A 26,386-nucleotide genomic window follows, 5' to 3' on the forward strand; every position below is an offset into this window, starting at 1 on the left:
ATTACTGTACATATACATATTATTCGAATATTTTAATTATTATAAATGCGAATTTAAAAAGCATAATGAAGATATTGTCAGGATTAAATGTATTCATTTACAAATTATAACTACAAAAGCAAGTTTGAAATACCCGTTCGACATAAGTTATCGCGTGTTGTTCGCAGATATGAGAATGTTGTCGGTACCGGTTTCGGGAGTATAACATACTATTGCAAAATCTGTCTGTGTCAATAGACGAATACTTGTATTTTATATGAGAGCGCATTATGCCACTTTAGCCGTCGGTTCGCAACTGAATAAATTTTATCGCAAATAAATTCATGGAATATATTATATCTCGCTACAAATATAAAATTTTCATTCTTATATTCCATTACAACATATAATGCACGATAAAAATAATCAGGACAATCTTTTTGATAAAGAGATATATTACTTTTAATGAGACCTTCAAGATGATATCCTGTTAAAATTTCTATCATTAAAAAAAATACATTATTATTAAAATATTGAAAAGTTTGTTACAGTTGTATATTAATGCACGCTCTCACAGTCTTTAATAGTTCGAACGTTTCTTCGTGAGAGATGATAACGTTCTATATAAAAAAAAAATACGTGCCTTTCTATTCTCTCTCGCACGTGCGTTCACGGATGCGCCATATGGCCGCGACAAAACCACATGCCGGTATATTCCCATGCATATCGAGCTGGCAGGTACCGATACGAAAGCATGTGCTCCGATACACATATCATCTCTCTATTGTCGGAGAGGGTAATTATCCTACTTCAGCAATTAATTAAAACACAGCGAACTCTCTGGATTTTCAAACGCTTTTCTAAACAGGTATAATATTGCGAACATCCTTTAAAGCTTAAATATTTCTATTACACATACGTGAAATTGCCCAACACAATATTTGCCCAACAATCGAAAAAAAAAAATCTAAAAGATTATCTTTTAATATAGTCAATTATAATTATATTATGCAACTATGTAAATTTATGTTTAATGAAAACAAGATTAATTCAGTTCGTTATTAAAATTTCCTCGATATAAATATTAGATTAATAAATTGAATAAATTGCGAGTTTTTTTATTTTCAAGTCATGATAAGTAAATATTTTGGTTTTTATCTTTTTCACATTTAATTGCTAAAATTCTTTTTCAAACGTAACAAAAATTCTTGTTGGAGGAAAAATCAGAGAACTCTATCAATTCTTGAAAATAAAAGAAATCAAGTCGTATTTGCACGAAATTTGATTAATATCGTAGCGAGATTAATAAGGTAAAGTACGATAAAGCGATATAGAACGATCCCTTAGAGAGAAAGAGAAAAAGAATTGCTCCCAATTAAAATTTATTTGTTACGGGTATCCGTTGGCATATACTGCTAACTAGATGGGGGCGATCATTCGCTAGAATGTTTGACGCGTTTAGCGTGTTTGCTAATTGCGATGCAGGAATTGCGTTTGCTTACCACGATTAAATTTTAACAAGTCAGTTCAAAGAAATTAAATCATTTGATCGTAAACGTTGACATTTTCCAATAAACATTACGCGTAAGTATCTGTAATAAACTTATTGCAAATATTGTATATATATACAGGATGTTCCATTTTAAAGGACCTACTCAAATATCTCAGAAACACTGCGTTAAATCGAAAAATGTTTCAAACAAAAGTTGTGTGGCTTCAAGGGGGCCATAAGATGGTGACAATGATTTGACCTTGGAAAATCATTTGAAGGTCAGGTGAAGGTCTACTTTAAAATCTTAAATGGAAACCCCCATTTTTTATTTAGTATTCTTGTAGCTTGCCTCGAGAGCTTTCCAAAACACTATAATAAACTATTTTTTTATTCAGTACTTTTTGAGTTATTTTATATTTTAATCTGACATCTTTTGATATAAAAAATTAAATATCTCATAAAATATTCAGTTTTCGATAATCTTACCGTAATACTTTTATGTACAGAATAATGAGACAAATCAATTAGTGCAAAAAAAAACAAATAATTGTTTAAAAAGATACATCGTAAATATTTTTTTTAAAAACTATTATTTTTTTATACTAATTGATTTGTATCATTATTCTGTACATAAAAGTATTACGGTAAGATTATCAAAAACTAACTATGTTATAAGATATTTAATTTTTTATATCAAAAGATGTCAGATTAAAATATAAAATAACTCAAAAAGTACTAAATAAAAAAATAGTTTATTATAGTATTTTGGAAAGCTCTCGATGTCAGCTATAAGAATACTAAATAAAGAATTGGGGTTTCCATTTAAGATTTTAAAGTTAACCTTCACATGACCTTCAAATGGTTTTCCAAGGTCAAATCATTGTCAGCCTCTTATGGCTCCCTTGAAGCCACACAACTTTTGTTTGAAACATTTTTCGATTTAACGCAGTGTTTCTGAGATATTTGAATGGGTCCTTTAAAATGGGATACCCTGTATATATATGTATTACAACGCTGCTCTTTAATAATATCTTGTATTTTATTCGACTTATTTAAGATTCAATATTGAATTTTTTCTATTCTTATCATTCTTTTTTTCTATTTTTATTAATTATATAGATATAATTAATAGTTTGATATAATAGCATGACGACATTAGTTACGCAAGAGAATGTTTGATAAACGTCATTTAGTGTAACCATGTAGAGTCTTATAAAGAAGTCGCTGTTGCAGTCAGAGAGAGAAATGTCTTATCCGTGTTAATAACACCCTGTAAGTTATACAACAGAATAACAAGGCCTTATTCATTTTACTCGATGGTTGTCCTTGTTTTCAGCGACTGTCCCTGTTTTCATTGGCTGTCTCGCCGGTTAAGAGATTGCGCGCTAATGAGCGCTTAACTTTCTTTTCCACCGTTATTCACTTTTTACTGCAAATCAACTGCGATTCAGTAAATTAAGCATGACGCAAACACAGTCTTTTAAGTATTATCCGATGGGCAGTCGTTCTGAACGGACAAAAGAATCCGTGAGAATCGACGATTCTCGGAATCGGCCGATAGTTACGATTATCAAGACAGGAGACGGAAGAAATCGAAGTCACCTGATATAGATGAGATGTAATCATTCTTACTACTCCTTGTTATAAAAGATGTCAGTTCAATTGCCGTAAAACGGATTGCGAAAAAAGGCGGAGGATCTGTCATGGGAATTCTAAGTCAAGGCTCCATAATCGTCCCTTTCCTTCGGTGTGTATGGTTCACACAATGAGTGCCGTGTAATAATGGAGGCATGAATAGCATTGTTATTTGTACACGGGAATAGATGAGTATATACGCGTTTAATCGCAATGTGAAATCGGGTTATGGCAATTAACGAAGCATAACATGTCGTCAATGATCTCCCGCTTCTCATCAAACATTAATCGGACGGATAAATTGATCTTCGTTTTATGAATGAACACTTTGTAAATATTCAACAAACAACTAGTTTGGCAAGTACAAGATTCAAAGTGCGTTTTATACAATCGCAAATGCATTTTACACGACGCATTGCACAATGTATCAGCAAAATTTCAGCGGAAATGATTGGACTTTATGCCGATTATTTAATCAGTCTGTGACTCCATGATTATCTATCACCTTAATTAACACTGGAATTGCCAGTAAAATATTTCAAATAAAATATTCAAATAAATGAATGTAGAAATGTTTTCTTGTTTAGAGTTCTGGGCTTTTAAATTGGCAAGAAAATGACAACATTTCTAATGTTAAAAAATACCTGCACATATGCTATTTAAAAAAATATATGTATAGAGTGTGTGAATGCATTATAATATTTTATAATACAATGACTCACATTTTTCATATATTTTTAAAGATGCATGTTTGTGCTATTTTCTTTTTTTCTCAGTTTCGGATACAAATATTTATTTTACCACGTATACGCTCTTATATCTTCTATATATATTATAACGTTATATAATATATTTTAAAACTTCAAAAAAAGAAAGATTTAAAAAAATTTTAATATCCAAATGTAAGCATGAGCAAATTTATGCCACTATACTATGTAATGTACATTATGTATATAGTATGGCCTGGAAACGGTAGAAATCAATTAAGAATCCTTGAATAAATTTGAAATCGATTTCACCTTAACGCAGATTGAACGAATGCAATTCATTTTTCGTTATAAGCTTTAATCCTTCAACGTATAAAATATATTTTAATACAACGTTCATTAGTAATTTAATTCGTGGCAAAATAATGTAAATATAGATTACTCAAGATTAATTTTGAAGAAATTTTTTTACAATATTGCATATTAAAATTAAATTTAATAAGTTTAGTTTTAAACCGGATTCTTTAAATTACTTTTACGTATTTATTAATATATTCATATATTTCATACGTATTTATGTACGTATTATTTGCGTGAATACTTTTTGTGGTAAACAATAGATATAATTGCTATTCACATACATAAATACCATGATACACAATATTGCATAGTGTTTTATTATTTTTGCACTTAATCTATCTACCCATATGAGCGCGTGCTCCCAGAATTTCGTACAAAAAGCCTGTCATAAACATTGGGAGGACATATGATCGATATTCCAATATACAGGAAATGAATCAAAATGCCCGAGCAGATGTGTGGATTTTACTGCCTATTCTATCACTACCCTATTCTGCATTTATATTTTTAAAAGGGAGAGAATACATAACATTAGAATTAAAAAACGATACTAGAACCTAATTTATTTTTTAAAGAATATTGATAGAGATATAATTAAAAACTTACCGAAAGTTTTATAGATTCCGATCCAACAAGTCAGCTTTCACCTGAAAAAATAAAAATTGTTATGTTACGCAAATGCGAGAAAAATTATATGTTATTATGTATGTAGTATTAATATATATAAAAATTATCTCAGAGATGACACACATCTAACTAATAATTAATACTCTATTAAATAGACAACATTTGAAACTGTTTTTTAAAAAAAATGTCTGCAATTGTAAATAAAACACACTAAATTTATAAAATTATACGTCATATAAGTTAGCTAACGATACATCATTTACGTAAATAAATCTAAAATTATAATTAATTAAAAAAAAATTATTTGTAAAAAATTAACGCATAACATCGTAACAAGTTTATAATATCTAATACTATCATATAGAAGTAAAGAGGAGACAATTTTACAAATTCGTTTAAATAGCTATCGGAAAAAATTCAATTAGAGAATGCTTTTGTGGTTCTAAATATGTGCAAAGCAGCGTGAAATTAATGACTCTTAAATGACAAGGCTTTATAGCGAATGATATTATATCAAAATGTTATAGCGTATTTGATTTAGCAGCTATAATAGTAATTTGTTTTAGAAGAGAAAAAGAGAAAAGTCTTAATTTATATTCTGAAATTTGGCAATTAAGTATCTAACATGTCAAAATAAATCATTTCATAGTTAGTAATATATATATATACAGGGTGTCCCATTTTAATCTCCCCAGGCAAATATCTCAAAAACCAAGAGAAAAATGTTTCAGACAAAAGTTGTTTGATTTAGAGGGGCCCATAAGATGGTGACAATGATTTGACCTTGGAAAATCATTTGAAGGTCATGTGAAGGTCAACTTTAAAATCTTAAATGGAAACCCCCATTTTTTATTTATTATTCTTGTAGCTGACATCGAGAGCTTTCCAAAACACTATAATAAAGTATTTTTTCATTACTAATTAATTTGTCTCATTGTTCTGTACATAGAAGTATTACGGTAAGATTATCAAAAACTAAATATTTTACGAGATATTTAATTTTTTATATCAAAATATGTCAGATTAAAATATAAAATAACTCAAAAAGTATTTAATAAAATATATATATGTGTGTGTGTGTGTGTGTGTGTGTGTGTGTGTGTGTGTGTGTGTGTGTGTGTGTCAACTTTAACATGCTAAAATATATTAACTTGAAACTTAACTCCCCCTTTAATAATTAATTTATATTTAAAATTAATGATTTTGTTATTTAAATTTGGTATTTTATAATAAAATAACGAAGTTGTAAGTTTGTCTGTAATAATACTATTTATTATAATAAATATTTTGTTAAAATAAAATTAATTTGAAAAAAAAAATTTATTTAATTTATTGTGTGTTTAATTTGTAAAAAAATAAATAAAAGTTAACGAAAAATAATAAATGTATATATTTCTAAGAATTTAATGTAAAGAAACTTAGTGTTTATTTGTTGTTAATTAAATTTTATGTTAAATGTTATAAATGTTGTGAGTCATGTTATAATTCTAGTAAAAGTTGATTTTATATATCAATGGCGTTTATTTTATCTACGCTGTTTTCTCATGAATAATAAATAAAAATTTCGCTGAGGACAGGTTGCGCGAGACGCTCTGCCGAAAATTGGAGTTGCATCTCCCATGTTACTCTTTCGGAGGGAAGAAAAATATATTCTTATTTGGATTGACTCGATGTCGCGACTCCCAAGTGAGAAGGCTCGTCGTCGATTCGTTACAAAGGAATCCCCGTGCTACTTGAACGTCTACGCGCCCCATAAAAATGTACGCGGCACTTTATATCGAGCGAGACCGTTCCCACGACACCCTGTGGGTTTCTCCTATGGGAATATTTTATAGGGGTGAACTCGTACGTATATAAACGCGAATGCGTGCATAAACGTACATACATTTATCATACATGTGTGTGCGTCTCGCGAGGCTGGTTCTAACGGCAATCAGCGTACTCGCATTTTCATCGGTGGTACATTGATTTTGATGTTATGTCTCACTTTCGATTCCAACGCAACTTCGACTAACCAATTGAACGCGTACATCACTATTTGAATAAAAAAATAAGCAAAAAAAAATTTGAGACTGAGCTTATATTTTATAATAATTATTTAACAATTATTTTTGGCCAAAATGCAATAATTATAAGCATTAAATTTACAGATACAAGAGAGTATTGTATGGTAACTATAAAGATTTCTCGCATTTCTTTCTTGTATAATGTCACATGCCGTAATCCAGCATCTCAAAATATTTTAGATTTCTCCCAGACATTTTTTATTAAATCAAAATCCTCATCAAAATTTCCTTACAAAAACTAGAAATCCAACAGGTACCAAATTCTTTGTCAAAAACCAAATTGTTCGTTAAATATTTACGATGTACAAATATTTTTGAATATTTTTGGAGTTACTTTTTTATATTCTTCCCACTAGAATAAAAAGATTATTCCTTTTTTATTTGAACGATTAAATAATCAAAAGAAAATATCTCTTTTTTTTTTTATACACACGAGAAGTCTGCCTTTTTGTTTTTATCAAATTCTTCAGCTTATCACTCCCGAGAGCTACAGTTTCGTTCTGGAAAGAATTCTGTTTAAAGTGTAAGTCTCGCTTGAATTGTATCGATACCTGAATAAAATTCACAATCTAATATTTTATTTAATAGTATTTTACAGTATTCGATTCTTTTTTATCTTCAAATTTTTATTATCCTTAAGATAACTATTATGAATTGATCGCGGATATCGCGAAGAGATCTCTCTCATACATGATGACATATATATATATAATATATATATATATATATATATATATATATATATATATATATACAGGGTGTCCCATTTTAAAGGACCCATTCAAATATCTCAAAAACCAAGCCCGGAAGAGAAAAATGTTTCAAACAAAAGTTGTGTGGCTTCGAGGGAGCCATAAGATGGTGACAATGATTTGACCTTGGAAAATCATTTGAAGGTCATGTGAAGGTTAACTTTAAATCTTAAATAGAAACCCCCATTTTTTATTTAGTATTCTTGTAGCTGACATCGAGAGCTTTCCAAAATACTATAATAAAGTATTTTTTTATTCAGTACTTTTTGAGTTATTTTATATTTTAATCTGACATCTTTTGATATAAAAAATAAAATATTTCGTAAAATATTCAGTTTTCGATAATCTTACCGTAATACTTGTATGTACAGAATAATGAGACAAATCAATTAGTATAAAAAAATAATAGTTTTTAAAAAAATTATTTACCGTATATTTTTTAAAACAATTATTTGTTTTTGCACTGATTGATTTGTCTCATTATTCTGTACATAAAAGTATTACGGTAAGATTATCGAAAACTGAATATTTTACGAAATATTTAATTTTTTATATCAAAATATGTCAGATTAAAATATAAAATAACTCAAAAAGTACTTAATGAAAAAATACTTTATTATAGTGTTTTGGAAAGCTCTCGATGTCAGCTACAAGAATACTAAATAAAAAATGGGGATTTTCATTTAAGATTTTAAAGTTGCCCCCCCTCTCCCCCAGGAGGTGGGGGGTGGGGGACGAATTTTAACACTAATTGATTTCCCCCCCGGAAGGATTAAATTTTGATTATCAACATTTTTTTCGTTCATTGCTCATTTTTCGAGATATTTCAAAGTTTCAGGTTAAAAAACTCACCCTGTATATTGCATCAATATTTCAAAGACTTCTTTATTGCTATCGTATATAATTTGCTGTGTGGCTATCTGACATTCATATATATTTAATTATTAATAAAAATAAACTTTATTCAATGCATACTTCTAATTTCTGTATTATTTATTCGATATCATCGAATGACATAAAAAATACGAAATTTGTTTCTATAATATCTAACATAAATCGTAATATTTAGACACTCTATTTCTCAATAATATTTAATTGTATAACATTAATAAATAGGAACAATGCTCCAGAGAGAAAAAGCGATAAAATGAAAATATAAGAGAAAGACAGAATGTTGAAATAAAAAGTCAATGAAAGAATGAAGGGGTGAGAGTAGCTCTTTAAGCATCATACATAGTGAAAGAAAATGATATTTATATCGCACCCAAAAAAAATCTTAATTTTTTATATCAATATTTGTGTATGAAAATATTTCAATGTGCTTGAACTTAATAATTAATAAATTTTTTAATATAGTATTTTTTCTTTCCATTTCAAAATCGAAAGCTATAAACATATATTAAATGATAAAATAATGTCATTTTATTATCACAATATGTTATTTAAAAATCTAATTTTTTAACTCATGCAATTTCACAACGTGCAGTTTTTAAAAGTAAACAAAAATAATTACAATAACTATAAAACCGTAAAACCATGTATTTCAGAAAAGCTTATATTTTTTCGTTCTAAAAAAATGGTGTAAGAGGAAACAATATATTGTATATATAGATATTGTTGACAGAAAAATATTTTCTTATACCAAGATTGAAAGATATAAAAAACAAAATAAAAAAATGAGATCGGAAAGAAAAATCAAAACTTTACTCTTTGCACTTTCGAACGATATTGTCCGCATTTACTGGTGAGATCAATACGCGCTGAGCTACGTAAAAGCTGTCGATAAGCGTAAAAATAAAGCATAACTGTATATATTATAACAAATAACAAGGGGGTTATTATCTAACGTATATCAAGATTGTGATATTGGCTTGCACAATGTTAGCAAAATAATTCTTCTTTTTTTATGACAATATAATATTTAAAATATTATTTATTCGATAAAATTATATATTGATATAAAATAAAATTTTCTGTGATTTGAAACTTTCGCATATATATATATAAAGTACGTAAATTTTAAGCGAAAGTTTCAAATCACAGAAAATTTTATTTTTATATAATTTTATTTTTATAAAATTTTATTTATATATATATATATATATATATATATATATATATATAATGCATAGGGATTTTCTGTTAAAATATATTTAATATATTTTATTATATATATGTGTGTATTATAGTATCTATTATAAACGCAAAATGCAAAAAATTATCATAAGCAAAATAAAATGACACAAAAAGACAAACATAATATATCACAAAAGTAAAACGCGAAGCTCTTCCTGAATAATACATTTTGTATGTTACAATCATTATTTATTCAAGCTAATTAGAGCAACTGCATAGTAATATGAATGGTCGAAGTTTGACAAGTTAATTTGCATATCTGAACAATATTTTACGAAGGTTGGAGGTGGATATGTTATATATAAACGCGTGAGTTTTAGTTTAAGAAAATATTGATCATTGAAAAATCGTGAGGTGTAATACATCACAACACAATGTTAAAAATTATCACTATAAGTTGCGTTATCGTAGCTATTTCCGTAAGTATCATGATTTTTAAATCTAAAATAGTTGTTTGCATCATAAAAATTGAAAATAAAATTGAACATATTAAATTTTCAATAAAATGATAAGTAGAGATATTTTAGTTGGTATTTGATTATTATATAACAATTTATATATATATATATATATATATATATATATATATGTAATGATAATAATTCTCTCTCTTATTTAAAATAATTACATGTATGTCTGCCACATGTTTTGTACTAATATATTTATTCGTTTCATTTCAAGCTCAACTTGCAAAAAGTAAGAGGTTTTAATCTGTTACCTCCCATACCGCATATTATATCAAGAGAACCTTCAACTAATCCTCCAATAGGGAGTGATAACATTCCAGATCTTAAAAATGATGCATCAAACATAAACGTAAGTTTTAACATAAATTTAACTATCAAAACGTAAAGCGCAAATACGATGGAGGATGGAAAAGTAACTTGGTTCGTGTATTTGCTATGTAAGAACGCGACAAATATATATGTCATCGTATAGTTCCATCCTTTTTAAGAACGCATGTAAAGTTTGCTGCCAAATATTATTCGTTCGAGTTATTTGAATATAAGCGTCCTTTTTAAATTTAAAAACATTGTCTATTATTTTGAACCAAGTTATTTTTCTTGATCCATCCTCGTATATCAAATTATATCATTAAGTTATTTTTTATTGGATTATTTCATATCTGCTAAAAAATAATTAATAATTGTCATAATTAGTAATTGTCAAGCAATTGCTAGAAGAAACATTGTATTTTTTTAATACATCAGTTTTTTTTATATTATATTCGCAGAAATAGAGCTCATAATTCTTTTATTTGACATTGTATCGGATTATATTTTTCAAATGCAGTACTTATGTTTAATTTACACGTTGAATGCAAATAGCTTGTATTAGAAATAGCAAAAGTAGAAATAATACGAAAAAGTTTAGCGATACGCCGATATTAATACTGCATAATCGCAATAAATTAATAAAGAAATAATATAGTTTTATTGTTCTCCGAATATTTTACTGTTCTCCGCGAATTTCGTAAACTCATAATATTACGTAATCTAATAAAGTTAATAGAATAAATTCACATTTCTTAAAAAAAAAAAAAAAAAAAAACGAATTTATTGTTAATTACTGAGACATATAAAACTCTAAACACGTTTACCTTACGTATGTTTTGGTTTATTTATTTCAAAGCATAATCTTTTTTTTAGTTTTCTTCCTTCTCATCTCATTGCTTAAGAAGAATTAAATTTCATGGAAATGTTTCTCTTTGATACCTTAGCCCTTTAAAAAAATGTGAAATATTAATTTTTTTTTGAATATTTATTGACAGTTTGGCATCGAGGATATTTTACAAAAATACCTAAAAAAAGTCCAGAATGCTAATGTTGTATGCACTAAACTCTATAACGAGGAACGTGAGACTGTCATTCAAATGTCATCGGCTTTTAGTTTCTGCTTAAGGAATAGAAATAAAACACTTTCGGCCAATGCAAACCTAAAAAAATTGACCGACCTGGCAAGTGATGTGCAAAGAAGTCTAACGAAGGATGTGGATGATATGTTACAACGCCTCGAGAACTCTTTCGATATAACTTCGTTCCTCAATATAATAAACGTAAATATTTTAATATTTATTTTTATTCTACTTATCTTAAATTTTAAAATCTTTGATAATAATGTAAAATTATCAAACTATTTAAACTATACGTATAATCAAAAATATTTAAATGTGTTTTAATATCCCAAGAAATTACCAATTTTTTTTTCTGCAATTGATGAAATTGTGATCGTTAGAAAAACTTCTCGAAAAACTTTTAATATATTTATCACATTCACTTTTTCAGAGAAACTTAGTTGATACAAACATCAGTGAATTTGTTCGTGTTGCGATATCTGAAATTCTTTCGGTTTATCCCTTCAATTTGATCCGTCTTCTCCCAGATGTGATAAGATGCTATGAAGACGTGGCTCATCAATTTAACTTAGAACATTTCTATGGATTTTTCGCCGATACGGGACACTGCATTCAAAGCATTGTGGAAATATTCATATAAATTATTCAATTAATATGTGAGCGTTCACTCTATATTAATATACTACACTATATGTATTATTATAAATACATATTACTGTTACGAATGTATGAGCAAGATTCTTTTCTTCATAATACGCAAAGCATTATATGTATATGTAATTATATGCACAAATCTTCAAAAATGTAAAAAGTTAATAAATAACATTAACAGAATATCATCATAACTATATTTATCTTTTAAATAAAAAAAAATAGTTTTAAGAAACTAATAAAAATAAATAAAAAAATCTAATAATCTAACAAAAAATTTTAATAATTTTATTAAATGTCTTATTATATAGTATTTATCAATTTTATATAATAGAATGTTTTTCTGAAAAATTTTTCAAAGAAATAAAACTTAAGTAAGAAGATATATAGAAAAATTTCTTCAATTGTAAAAAATAATAAAACTATGCATAACTTAAGTAACAGAGTTTGAACGCCTTGATTGTAATCAATAAATGCAAATAATGTATAAGCATGAGAAAGAGTAACCTAAAGAAGAGTTTGGTAGAATAAAAAAAGACTGAAAAAAAAAATGATGTAAATGAGAGAATAAATAAGAAAGAATCTAAAAATAAAAAATATCCTACGTGTGTGGGCTTAAACATAATATACACAACAAAATCAGTATAATGGGTGCGACATATAAAATCGTCGTTGATGTCGATTATGACAGAAGAGACGAAGAATCGATCAATGTCACCATTGAACCACAACGCTCGCATTGTTTTCGTTACAGGAGACTACACAATAATCAGGCAGTTGTGTATGCTCACGTTAACCGTATCCACGTTAATCAGAAAGTATCATCTCGCATTGTTTCGCTAGAGACTTTATTCTCTGTCAAACGATAATTCTTTTTTTTATAACGACGGTTCTGTCATTTTGTATTCATTTTGTTTGAAAGGTATTAACAAACGATAGCGATCAGGTGAATCAGAGATCACTGCTCTCAGCGATTACTCATCGTTGAGTAATTGTATTAATTATAATAATATGACTAATAGCGTATAAAAAAAAAAAAAAAAAAAAAAAAAAAACAAGTAATATATGGTTAGTAATATCTTCATGACGTATGCGCATGATTAGTGACTGCGAGAAAAAGCGTGAAATATCATCAAAAATATAAAAGTTATCTTTAAATTGATAAATATTACGAAGAGATGTGTGTACAGCTAGTTTGTACATTAATTTATAATTGGCAAGTACATATAATCACAGCGGAGAAACAAAGTTTGTTAATACAGCAAATATTCTGTTGTTTTAACAAATTTTATCAGTTGTTATATAGATAAAGAAAAGAGAGACTTGTTTAGGATATTAATTTTATATTTTTGACAATGATTTTGCTACATCTCGAAATTATTTTAATAATAAATTGATTCTTATTCGATCAAATAAGAGCTGTTTCTGTATCAACACAATTTAAAAACATTTAATATATTTATAAGTTCATGAAAATTTCTGGAACATGATTGAGATATTACTTATTTAGAAAAATTTGCTACAACGATTAAAAAATAATCATTTTCTTAAGTCATTATTGTTACGAGATATTATGTTAATTTTGAATAAATTGGAAAAAAATTAATATTATTATTAATTTATATTATTTACATTATTATATTATTATTATATAATTACGCGCTTTTAACAATCGTAGTCACTGATATTAGGTGTACAACTTTGCTTCCGCCGTTTTTTTTCTGAAATTCGAGGCTTTATTGTAAAAAACTGGTTATTGCTTGTTGAGTCACTCCCAATGATCGTGCCAATTCTTTTTGACTTTGACTCGAGTCTTCATTAAGTAATGCCTCCAATTCTGCATCTTCGAAAACCTTCTCTCTTCCACCGCTATGCCGCGCTTCGACGTGAAAATCACCGTTCTTGAAGCGTTGAAACCACTCACGACACATTCTTTCACTAATAGCGGCTTCGCCATAACTATTTGAGAGCATTTGAGAGCATTCGATGAGCCTCAGCCGCAGATTTCTTCATATTGAAGCAGAAAATTAAAACCTCCCGCAAATGACGAGAATTTGGCTCGTAAACTGACATTTTCAATCGAGAATAACTTTATGATGCAGACACAAATCGACTAATGTTTCTATGGGGTTATGTCGACAGATGCCCAAGTTTATTGCATGACGTCTATGATCTATTTATTTCGACCACTACTTACCGCTAAAGCCATCTATAGGAAAACGGCGGAAGCAAAGTTGTACACCTAATATTTATATTAATTAATTTTGCTAACAAATAATTGTGATTACAAAAAAAGCAGCAAAAAAATTGAGCAAGAATTAAAACAGATATAATTTCCGTGAGTTCAATCTCTAATGCTATAGATATACGAGAAAGTCTTTTATGTTGATTGTTACGTTTTCACATTATCAGAAATAAATATATCACATTCACTTTTTATGTCTTCGTATTTACGGCATCGAGCTTATACTTAACGAAATTATACCGATTTTAATTCTTGCTTCACGATTAGTATCATAGATTCATGGACAAGCATTATAATTTGAAAGATTAGTATCAGTTATTAATATCTGTATTTTATATATGCTGCGCTAGATTTTTTCTTATAATGTACGCATATTGTGCGTATACGAGCCATCTGGTAATCGATAATGCTATTAGTCATAGAAAAAGAAAAATGATTATGTTAACGCATATTTCATTTATTCTCATATTTACGTTTGCGTGAAGCAATAAATTGACGTAATCCTTTGAATAAATTTCTTCGATAAAATTTTTCTGTTTTCTGTTAATAAACAAACTTTTTGTAATTATTATAATAGTGATTAAAAAATTGATTGTAATAAAAAAGTTTAATCATTTTCAGTAAAATATGTAGTCATAGTAATATTTTTATAGTCTATGAGAGCAAAGTTCTTTTTTCTCATGTATAAATTTGCATAATTTACATTGCATATAATATCTATTGTAGAATTAAGACGAGCATTAAAATGTATACGATTATCTTTTAAATAGAATTAGAATATTTCTCTTTTTTTTTCATTATAAAATATCTTTTAAATCTCGCATTTGCAATATCTTTTTTAGTAATCTTCAAATTATATGAATAAGCAGTTTGCAATTCTTACGAAATAACGTAAAAGGCAAAATGATCTACTCGGACAAAACATTTTATCAACAAACTTATCGCAAGAACTGGTAATGTAAAGCAAGATGCGTGAATAAAGTTGATTAATCTTTTGTTCAAATCGTATTTTTATTATTGACAACGCCTGACTGAGATCAAACCTATCTACACCGTGTATCGAAGGGATGAGTGCGCTTACGGCGCAATCTGCCTTGTCTGCTTTTATTATGCTTTCGTAAGATATTGCAAATCGATCCTTTCCACCCTCCAAAAAATTCTTTATTTTGATAAATAAACCTCTATTTCGCGTTTTCCTCTTTTTGTAGACATTGCAACATATCATAAAATAAATATTTCTAACTCTCTTTTTCTCATATATAATTATTTCTTTTAATTAAACGAAATTTTAACACATTTTTTCATTTAATAAAGAAATATTATAATTTACTTAAAAAAACTATTGGACATTTGTGTTAATAATAATATCAAAAATCTATTCTTATTTAAAATGGGTGTATTAAAAATTTATTGTATATAAATAAAAATTGAAAAAAGAAAGTTAAATAATTAATGTAAGTAAAAGTATCTATATTTTTGTTTAAACTAATGTTTTTCCAAATTGCTGCACTTCTCCTTTAAAAAAAAAAATGTTTCGTAATTATGAAAACAATGCTATCTTAAACAAGGCGCACTTAAAATTCTTTTGATCCGCCAGAACTTATCAGCATTTTTCTTTTTTCAGTTGATAAAACAATAAGAGATGTCCCAACTCTATAATGAAATGTATCCAATACGATTGGAAGAAAATACATACATATGTAGAGAATAAGTTCATAAAAAAAAGTCACTGATGACGCAGGCATGAGGACGTTACGTGCAGTACTATTTTTTTTACGAGTTTATTTGCACAAATCTTCTTCTTAAAATAAAATTATGGAAAACTTATTACGTTTTCGAGGTAAAAATATTATTGTGTTAAAATAGAGATCGATAAAAAAATAAAAGTATTTTTAAATTATATAATATCATCCCACAATTAATATTTTTCCTATTATGACGAAATTCTGCTATTAAAACTTGTATGAATTGATTCTAAACGAGCAAATAGATAATAATGTAGTATTATCTTCGAACATAAGTAAATGTATTTACGAATTAAGTTTTTAAAAAGTGAAACAATATACGTTCGAATAAAATTGAATTTATTGATATTATTCATAATTCATGCATATATACAATAGTTTAAAAAAAAAAACTGTAATTATTTTCTCAGATTTAATTCATAATTAATTATATTTAGTTTGCAATTAAATGCACAAATAATAAAATCGTGATTATAGAATGCTATAAAATATTTTAATTTCATTTCTTTTCAATATTAAAACGAAGTATTCATTTACTCCGTATATGCACGACGGTTTTATAATATTACTAGGAATTGTCGTAAACGAAGATAAAATCGCAAAAATTCATGCAAACCACAAGATATGGTTGTGGAACCGACGTAAAGCTGATAAAAAACGTAACAGTTTACACGCTTGCTCTATACGAATGATCCATTAACCCATTTAGTTACATAAAAATAGATTATAAAATACAAGATATAATAATTCTTTTGTTCTTTGTATTGTAAATTATATCATTCCGATATTGTAAAATTATTTTAACAATTTTTTCGTGTGACACATTTATTAAATAGAAATTATTCATTATATATATAGTATGTACGAGTGAAATTGGCATTAGAGAACCGTCGCGAACAAGAAGATTAATGACTTGCTCCGACAGAAGCAAATCGTTTCTCGAATAGCAACTAAATTTCCATTTATATAACCATTCAAACGTCTTAATTTATTATTTTAGTTTTAGCATATTCGGAGAAAAAAATCGCTTTGTAAAATTCAAAGATAGAGTTGGCAATTGTAATAACATTTTGCAATATTTCAAAAAAAAAAAAAATATATATATATATATATCCTTCTTTATGTACTGTATCATGTTTTAATTAATACACTATGTATTCGTAGAAATATTAGTCACAGATATACGTAAATATTGTAACAATTTTAATTAAAATTTATATTTTACATAAAATTCTTTTTATACTAATGTAGAATTAAATTTTAAGAGAGATGTTTCCTTTAGAAAATGTTTTAAATAATAAACATTTTGAGAAATATATATTATATATATATATATATTTAAAAAAAGATTAAAAAATATCTATATATCAAATAAAAGATAGATAAAATAGCAAAATTCAGAATCATATATACTATATACAATCAAAAGTTTTGATTTGAAAAAATCATATATGAACATTTAGCATGAATTTTAAAAATTAAACAAAGACAATTGAAGGATAAAAAAAAATTTGTTGATACACACTTTCTAGAGAAACATGAGAATTCCTCTATCATATAGAACCATGTAGCATGAGATTGAACAACGCGCGTCTGGGGTCTTTTAACGAGTTTCATCAACGATCGGGCAAGAACGCGTGTCTTGTGTTACGATAAAAGGATAGTGGCAAGATGAGAAAACGGTAAAAAAAAGTATCAGATAGAAGAAGTTGCGCTACTGCGTTATCCCTCCTTGACGATCCATCCGCTTCGAAAATCAATACGTACCGCGTTACGGCGTTACTGGTCAGCAAGTGTAAGAATAAAACAGATTCAATAGATACAAGTGCTAATATACTGCTGAATTTACGTTATAATTGTAAAACCTGATTCACATGATTATTTTCAAATTAGAAGTATAGTTTTTCCATTACATTTTCTACTCTTGTTTGTATAAAAATATTTTTTGTTATTTTATGTTATCTTTAATAATGATTGTACAATCCAAGTTCGATCAATCGATTCTTTTAAACAGAATTAAAAATTGAAAATAAAAAAAAAATATATATATACAGGGTGTCCCATTTTAAAGGACCCACTCAAATATCTCGGAAACACTGCGTTAAATCGAAAAATGTTTCAAATAAAAGTTGTGTGGCTTCAAGGGGGCCATAAGATGGTGACAATGATTTGACCTTGGAAAATCATTTGAAGGTCATGTGAAGGTTAACTTTAAATCTTAAATAGAAACCCCCATTTTTTATTTAGTATTCTTGTAGCTGACATCGAGAGCTTTCCAAAACACTATAATAAAGTATTTTTTTATTCAGCACTTTTTGAGTTATTTTATATTTTAATCTGACATATTTTGATATAAAAAATAAAATATTTCGTAAAATATTCAGTTTTCGATAATTTTACCGTAATGCTTCTATGTACAGAATAATAAGACAAATTAATTAGTGCCAAAAAAAACATAATTGTTTAAAAAAATACATTGTAAATAATTTTCTTAAAAACAATTTTTTTTATACTAATTGATTTGTCTCATTATTCTGTACATAGAAGTATTACGGTAAGATTATCAAAAACTAAATATTTTACGAGATATTTAATTTTTTATATCAAAATATGTCAGATTAAAATATAAAATAACTCAAAAAGTACTTAATAAAAAAATACTTTATTATAGTGTTTTGGAAAGCTCTCGATGTCAGCTACAATAATACTAAATAAAAAATGGGGGTTTCCATTTAAGATTTTAAAGTGGACCTTCACATGACCTTCAAATGATTTTCCAAGGTCAAATCATTATCATCATCTTCTGGCCCCCTTGAAGCCATACAACTTTTGTTTGAAACATTTTTCGATTTAACGCAGTGTTTCTGAGATATTTGAGTGGGTCCTTTAAAATAGGACACCCTGTATATATATACCATATATATATATATATTCTAATCGGAGGAAACTTTCTTAATAAATGCACGAAAATACTTTAGCAAATATTTTTGCATAAAACGTAAGAAAAATGGACCTTTTTAAACATACATTTAAATACTCGCGAGTGTTTTCATAAATGAAATTTATTTGCGTGGTACAAACTCGGAATTTTGAAATCGGATCAAACACTCTAGAATGTGTTCCACTTGTGGAGAGAGAGAGAGACAGAAACAGTGTATGTAAATAAACTATAGCACCGGAAGTAGTAGTGCCGAGAAAAATATCGGGCAACTATCGTATTGTAGTAAAGTGTTAAATATATGTACATCAAAATATATAGAATATATTAGCGTAAATGTGGGACGGTTTCATCGCAAGTGAATTCCACGCGATTGTAGAGAGAGCTCCAGGCATCATCAAAGTAAATATTGATAAAATTACCAAGAGAAATTCAGTTATATCGAGAATAAATATCGCCTACGTGTAAGCGTGTAGTATCGAGAGTGCCGAGAAAGATATCGAGTATAAAGTGTCGTATTATTAAAAATATAGTACATTGCAATAATGCGATAATTCCGTGAATTCCGCACACAACAATAGTAACCTTAAACATTGTTAAATAGATAAATGTTCAACATGTAGGCCACCATTTATCTGAATGAAGATTCTTTGCTTTATTTTTTATAGACATAAATTATTTTCTGCTTCAGTTTTTACTGCAATTTGTATAATCGATACATTTACAATTATTTAAAAAATAAGACCATTATCTTTTCGAGCAGATTCATTTTTTACGCTTCAAAATGCAACAAAGTATGTAAATTAAAAAAAGAATGATGACCTTTATATTAGAAATATTTATCAAATACCTGTACGCATTATATTACACGTAGATATAAAAGAAATCATTACCGCAAAAATAAATAAGCAAAATTAATTTCGTAAAAAGAAATACATAATAAATAAGTTATGAATTGTTTCCCTCTCATGGTTGTTCCGCTGACATTCTATGCCTCTCCAGACCTGCTCCTCCTCTCTTATTCATCCTTTGCGTTTCACATGACACTCACACTCGCGAAAACATGTTAATTACGCGCGCACTAATCAACAAGATACGACAAACGCGCGACATTTTATACGACACTCCCGATTTCACGCATAATATGCACTTTATTATATATGTATACAGGGTGTCCTATTTTAAAGGACCCACTCAAATATCTCAGAAACACTGCGTTAAATTGAAAAATGTTTCAAACAAAAGTTGTGTGGCTTCAAGGGGGCCATAAGATGGTGACAATTATTTGACCTTGGAAAATCATTTGAAGGTCATGTGAAGGTCAACTTTAAAATCTTAAACGGAAACCCCCATTTTTTATTTAGTATTCTTGTAGCTGACATCGAGAGCTTTCAAAAAACACTATAATAAAGTATTTTTTTATTCAGTACTTTTTGAGTTATTTTATATTTTAATCTGACATCTTTTGATATAAAAAATTAAATATCTCATAAAATATTCAATTTTCGATAATCTTACCGTAATACTTTTATGTACAGAATAATGAGACAAATCAATTGGCGCAAAAAAAAAATAATTGTTTAAAAAAATACATCGTAAATAATTTTTTTAAAAACTATTATTTTTTTATACTAATTGATTTGTATCATTATTCTGTACATAAAAGTATTACGGTAAGATTATCAAAAACTAAATATTTTACGAGATATTTAATTTTTTATATCAAAATATGTCAGATTAAAGTATAAAATAACTGAAAAAGTACTTAATAAAAAAATACTTTATTATAGTGTTTTGGAAAGCTCTCGATGTAAGCTACAAGAATACTAAATAAAAAATGGGGGTTTCCATTTAAGATTTTAAAGTTGACCTTCACATGACCTTCAAATGATTTTCCAAGGTCAAATCATTGTTACCATCTTATGGCCCCTTTGAAGCCACACAACTTTTGTTTGAAACATTTTTCGATTTAACGCAGTGTTTCTGAAATATTTGAGTGGGTCCTTTAAAATGGGACACCTTGTATATTGCGACAAAAGAGAACAACTGGAAAATTATGCGGAAAATTTTACGCATTAATTGCAACAGTTATGTTATTTTTATTGCTAATGAATATTATACACTTTTAGGGAAATTGTACTATATTTTACGTTAAAACATATGTGAATAAACATATATAATAAATATAATTAAATATTTACAATATAAATATATAATTTAAAATAAAAGATAAATATTTACGGAGATTATACAACATAAACGAAAATATAGTTAAGTTCATCAACTAATCGCACGATAGATTTTAATGAAATAAATTTCACAAAATACTCGTTTTGACAAATTACGATAATATAACACACGATGTCAAAAATTTATGATGTGCGGTTGATAAATATTAAAACGCGAGATTAATAATGACGATATTTACTAATTAAAAATGATGCAATATTGCCCGATCAGAATCAATCTATTCTATTCCTGTGATATCCTGCTAATAATCAAAAAACTTGAGAATGACAGCCTATCATTTCGATGCTGCGCGATATTTAAATCAAATTGATCAGATTATTTGATATTTTGTTCAAAAACATGAAATTAAAATTCAATATAGAAATAAATATATGTTAAATGTCTGGAACATCATATAAATATTCATATAAGATTATAAGATTTAAATTATATGGAAAGTTTTAAGTACGCATATTGTCATGTAATATAATTTTTATATAAATAATTTTAAAGTACCACTGAAATTTTTATTATATGATAGAATGTAAAAATTTAAGTTTTGTCTTTTATTTTTTTGCGGAAAGTATTAACGTCCAGAAGTCTTTGTCGATTAAAAAAAAATATTAATTACAATATTCTTAAGTAATATGTTCTTTTGCAATATATTTTAACTCTCTGTATAATCTCAAATTCTATTTATTTGATGTTCAAGATATTACAAATTTAAGAAATACATTGATTTTCATTTTAACGACGTTTTGTGTAACTTGTATACCTTATATATTGTTGATCATCGCACGATATGCGATGTTTGTTTTTATGGCGCATAGCGCGCTATTGTTTACAACATGTTTGTGGTATGGCCTTATCATTTACACAGCTAGGTTCGAACGAGAAAGCGATGCGAGCCATTCCTGTGTCACGTTATCTCTCAAAATACGATCATAACAAGTAGGGTTGCCACCCGTACTTTAAAATAAAGTATTGTACGTTATTTTGGCCGTACATACTTTATATTTTGTAAAGAAATAAAGCACGCTAAAAATACTTTATTTTACACAAATAAAATTTATATAAATTTTTTATTGTTTATCGATAAATCCTTATGTTACTTAGAGAAGTTTGTTTCAATTTCAGCAATACAAATTGGCTATTTTCACTTAACAACTTTAACCTAAAAACTCAAATCAAATATGAACATTTTGTGAACATAATTGAATCTTTAAATCTGCAAAAACTTAATATTAATATGGACAATCTATATTCCGAAATATTATTAATGAATGAGTTACTTGCAAAAATAATTGATTGTAAAGATTTTACAGATATAAATATAACTACTGCACAAAAATGGCAGTATATTTTTAATCGATGTGACGATTTTCCGAATATTTATAAAGTTATTTCATATCTTTTGTCTGTTTCCGCCACTTCAGCATTTACTGAGAGAGTTTTCTCTGTAATGAATCTAAAATGGCGGAAAGAGAGGAACAAAGCTTCTCTAAATTTAATTAAAAATGAGTTGTTGATATATCTAAATTTAAATATCGGTTGTAAAGACGCTGTAGAAGTCTTTAAAAAAGACAAACACTTATTAGATATTGCTAAAAGTAATAAAAAATATGTATGGAAAAATAAATAATATAAAAAATATATGTACTTTTTTTTTATTTAACGTACTTTTTTTTTCGTTGTCAAAGGCGTTACCAGGGTTGGGAAAGTTACTTTATAAAAGTAACTCGTTACCGTTACCGTTATTTTTTCTAAAAAGTAACTCGTTACCGTTACTCGTTACTAATTTTAAAAAGTAACTCGTTACCGTTACAGTTACTAAAAAGTAACGAGTCGTTACAATTTCCGTTACTTTTTTACAATACAAACTAATAAATTATTTTGCATAAGAAAAACTTTTAAAAAATTGTAAGCAAGATTTCATTCAAGGTTTATTACAAAATAAATGATTAAATTTTATCGAAATTCTTTATTAATTTTTATTAAAATTTGTTGCTCCATAGTATCATCATTTAAATGCCCTCTTTGTGGTGTTAATACAGAGCCACCGATGCTAAACATTCTTTCTACGGATGCACCGCTTGGTAGAGCTGTATTATATTTAATAAAAAGTTTTTTAAGTTTTGAATAGTCGTTTAACATTTCTATATTACAATTATTTGATTTTAAAAACCGTCGCAATTCTTCTTGTTCAGATTCATTTTGCACCGTTTTTTGCTCAAAAATGAAAAAATCATCGTGATCGTCAGATTTTCCAGCTTTTGAAGAATTTTCAGTTGATCGGATTCCCAATAAATCCTCCAAGTAATTTTCAGCACGTTTTCTTTTTTCTCCGGTTAACCAGTTTAACTTAAATTTTGGATGTAAACATGCTGCTATTATTAATTCTTTTGTTTCAAATATTGTAAGAAATTTAAAATCAAATATAGTAAATTAAGCGACATTGTTTGTTTTATTGAAATTAATACTTTTGAATCAATAGTTTAAAATAAAATAATATTTTTCAATTAAATCCTTATTTAAAATTAAATAACATATGTATTAATCAAATTAATAAGTTACCTTTTATTTAAACCTTGCTGAATAGCTTCAACTAATGAATGGCAATCTATAAGGTCAGATTTATTGAGATTTTCTAATTTTCGTTGCAAGGTACTTAGAACTGGTAATAAATGAGAGCTCTGCTTTTCCGAAAAGATAAAGCTCTCATTGGATATCGCGTGTCGCGTCATCGCACTGGTCTGCAAGAGCCATAAGTTGATCAATCGCATTCAAGCATTTTTACAACATAATAAGAATGCTAATTGGTCGATTTGCTTACGGCTTTACGGTTAAGATAAAAATTTTATCACGCACAATAGCAAGAATAATATCTTAAATAAATCAAAAAATTTGAAAAAAGTAACGATAAAAGTAACTGTTAAATTCGTTACTCGTTACCGAAAAATGTAACGAAGTTACTTTTTCCGTTACAAATAAAATTTGTAACGCCATTACCGTTACAGTTACCGAAAAAAAGGAACTGTAACGGTAACGGCGTTACAAGTAACGCGTTACTTCCCAACCCTGGGCGTTACATACGTTATTTGTTTTAAAAAAAGGTAGCAACCCTAATAACAAGTGATAGATCTGATCATCAGTCAACCCGCGCGATTGATTTCCATTATTAACGTTTCGTAACAGTATCCGCACGCGCGTGATAGGAAATTAATTATTATTTTTTACTCTTTAGTATATTTAGAATAATTATTATTTCTTTAATGCTCTCTTTCTCTTTCTTAAATTGAATTATATCTTGCATTGCGCTTTGAATATCTTGCGAATTTAAAAATAATTTATGCCTATTTTTCGATCGAAAGAGCACGGAATAGTATATAAATTTTCGAATAATTTGAGTAACAAAGAGCGATACTACATCGGTCATTTATTAATAATACATTTATTTCGCGAAATTTACATATTTGCCAAATGTATCCCGCAATACTCAATCTTAATTTTATATTTTTTAATACATTACGTCTTTTAATTAATCATTAACTGCATTCGAATAATATCGCGCGATATCAAAATGAGATTGTCAACATAATTTTTGAATTTTTCAATCATTTTAACAAAGCATCCGTATGTACAGAACTCGTCTGATCGAGCGATATCGCAATGCATTTTAATTAACAAATACAGATTCTATATTTTAATATTTGTCAATCGCTTACCGTGAATTCGGAGTTTGTACATTGTCGTTAATTTATCAAAACGCGCATTTCGCGAAATTCATTCGATTATCCATATCTATTGTTCAAACAGTCAACAAAGCGATGATATATTATTTTCGGATATTTTATTCCACGTATATTTATTTTCAATTTTAACTCGTACATATATTAATATTTATGTTATAATACAAAATAGTAATTGTTTTTAAAATAAAAATGTATACTCTATTCATTAATAACAGAAATATCATTGTTGCAGCGAGTAGCGCGTGAATTTGAATCGATTCCACAAATAATAGTTTCTGTTATCGGAATATAATAAAGTGCCGTATTGTCCTCGTATTTTAATGATTAGTGCGAGAGGGATAATAATTGATCGTGTTTTCGTGAATCGGTGTGAATGTTCTGAAGAAGCAGCAAACAAGATTATAACGTGGCGGCGGAGAAAGGTGAGCGATTTATAATATATTTAATTTATTATTTATTTAAAATTTATTATTTATAATTTATTATATTTGTAAGATAATTCGTCTTATCATTATTTTTGTGGTAATAATTTATTTTGTAGTTTTTGTATAATAATAACACGTACACATAAAATATTCTAGATTTTATTTTAAAATCTAAGATACTAAAAATATTTAATAAAATGTTTGTATAACAATTTTAATATATATACATAAATCTAATTATATATATTATAATAATAATTTAAGGAGTTATAATTCTAAATAATATTTTTTGAGTATTATATATATATATATATATATATATATATATATAATTTTATTGTTTAATATTAAAATTATATATTTTTATATATAATTTATATTAATAATTTAGATTATATATATCGTAAATATTTCAAAAATTGTTTTCCAGATTTTTTTTATTAAATATCCGTAATAAGACGAGTAGAAACTTTTCAATTTTGCACAATAATAATTTTTTTGAATTATTATTGATTATTTTACATTTCTTTAATTGAGATATATTTCTATTTTATAGATCAACGTATATCGCAGCTCCGTCGTTGCACGTCGTATCGGTGAGTGATTGTTAAACTTTTATTTTGTATCTTGAGACAATAGATCTATATAATATCAGCAATGAAAGCTTCTGAGTTATTTATAAATTTTTTTATCTTTATAAATTGCTTTTCTTGTTCTGATGTATTTGACATTTTAAATTATCTCCAATTAATTATTATTATATTGAAAGAAAATGAAAAATTTAAATTAATA

At 27.2% G+C, this 26,386-nt stretch overlaps 2 protein-coding genes across 2 annotated transcripts in view; one reads left to right on the plus strand and one right to left on the minus strand.

Moving 5' to 3' along the window:
- Numb (NUMB endocytic adaptor protein) overlaps window positions 1-26,386 on the minus strand; it is a 76,732-nt gene that overhangs the window by 30,190 nt on the left and 20,156 nt on the right. Inside the window, exon 2 of the mRNA XM_070296799.1 lies at window positions 4,780-4,820. The gene's annotated coding sequence lies outside the window, so the exon portion shown is untranslated. The remainder of the gene's footprint in view (window positions 1-4,779; window positions 4,821-26,386) is intronic.
- On the plus strand, window positions 10,080-12,443 carry LOC138938371 (uncharacterized). The gene is made up of 4 exons (XM_070305287.1): window positions 10,080-10,173; window positions 10,436-10,570; window positions 11,526-11,810; window positions 12,040-12,443. Exons 1-4 carry the CDS (start codon window positions 10,129-10,131, stop codon window positions 12,247-12,249), a joined length of 675 nt encoding a protein of 224 aa, XP_070161388.1. The 5' UTR covers window positions 10,080-10,128; the 3' UTR covers window positions 12,250-12,443.

The sequence above is a fragment of the Polyergus mexicanus genome, unplaced genomic scaffold (genome assembly GCF_030449975.1).
Source record: "Polyergus mexicanus isolate NDT 795.1 unplaced genomic scaffold, iyPolMexi1.0 SCAF_1, whole genome shotgun sequence".
NCBI classification, from domain to species: domain Eukaryota; kingdom Metazoa; phylum Arthropoda; class Insecta; order Hymenoptera; family Formicidae; genus Polyergus; species Polyergus mexicanus.

Excerpts from the sequence above, each read along its gene's own strand:
- LOC138938371 (XM_070305287.1), top strand. The coding sequence starts at position 10,129 with ATGTTAAAAATTATCACTATAAGTTGCGTTATCGTAGCTATTTCC. Across the intron at positions 10,571-11,525 it reads ATGATGCATCAAACATAAAC|TTTGGCATCGAGGATATTTT; the intron begins GTAAGTTTTAAC and ends ATTTATTGACAG. Across the intron at positions 11,811-12,039 it reads CGTTCCTCAATATAATAAAC|AGAAACTTAGTTGATACAAA; the intron begins GTAAATATTTTA and ends TCACTTTTTCAG.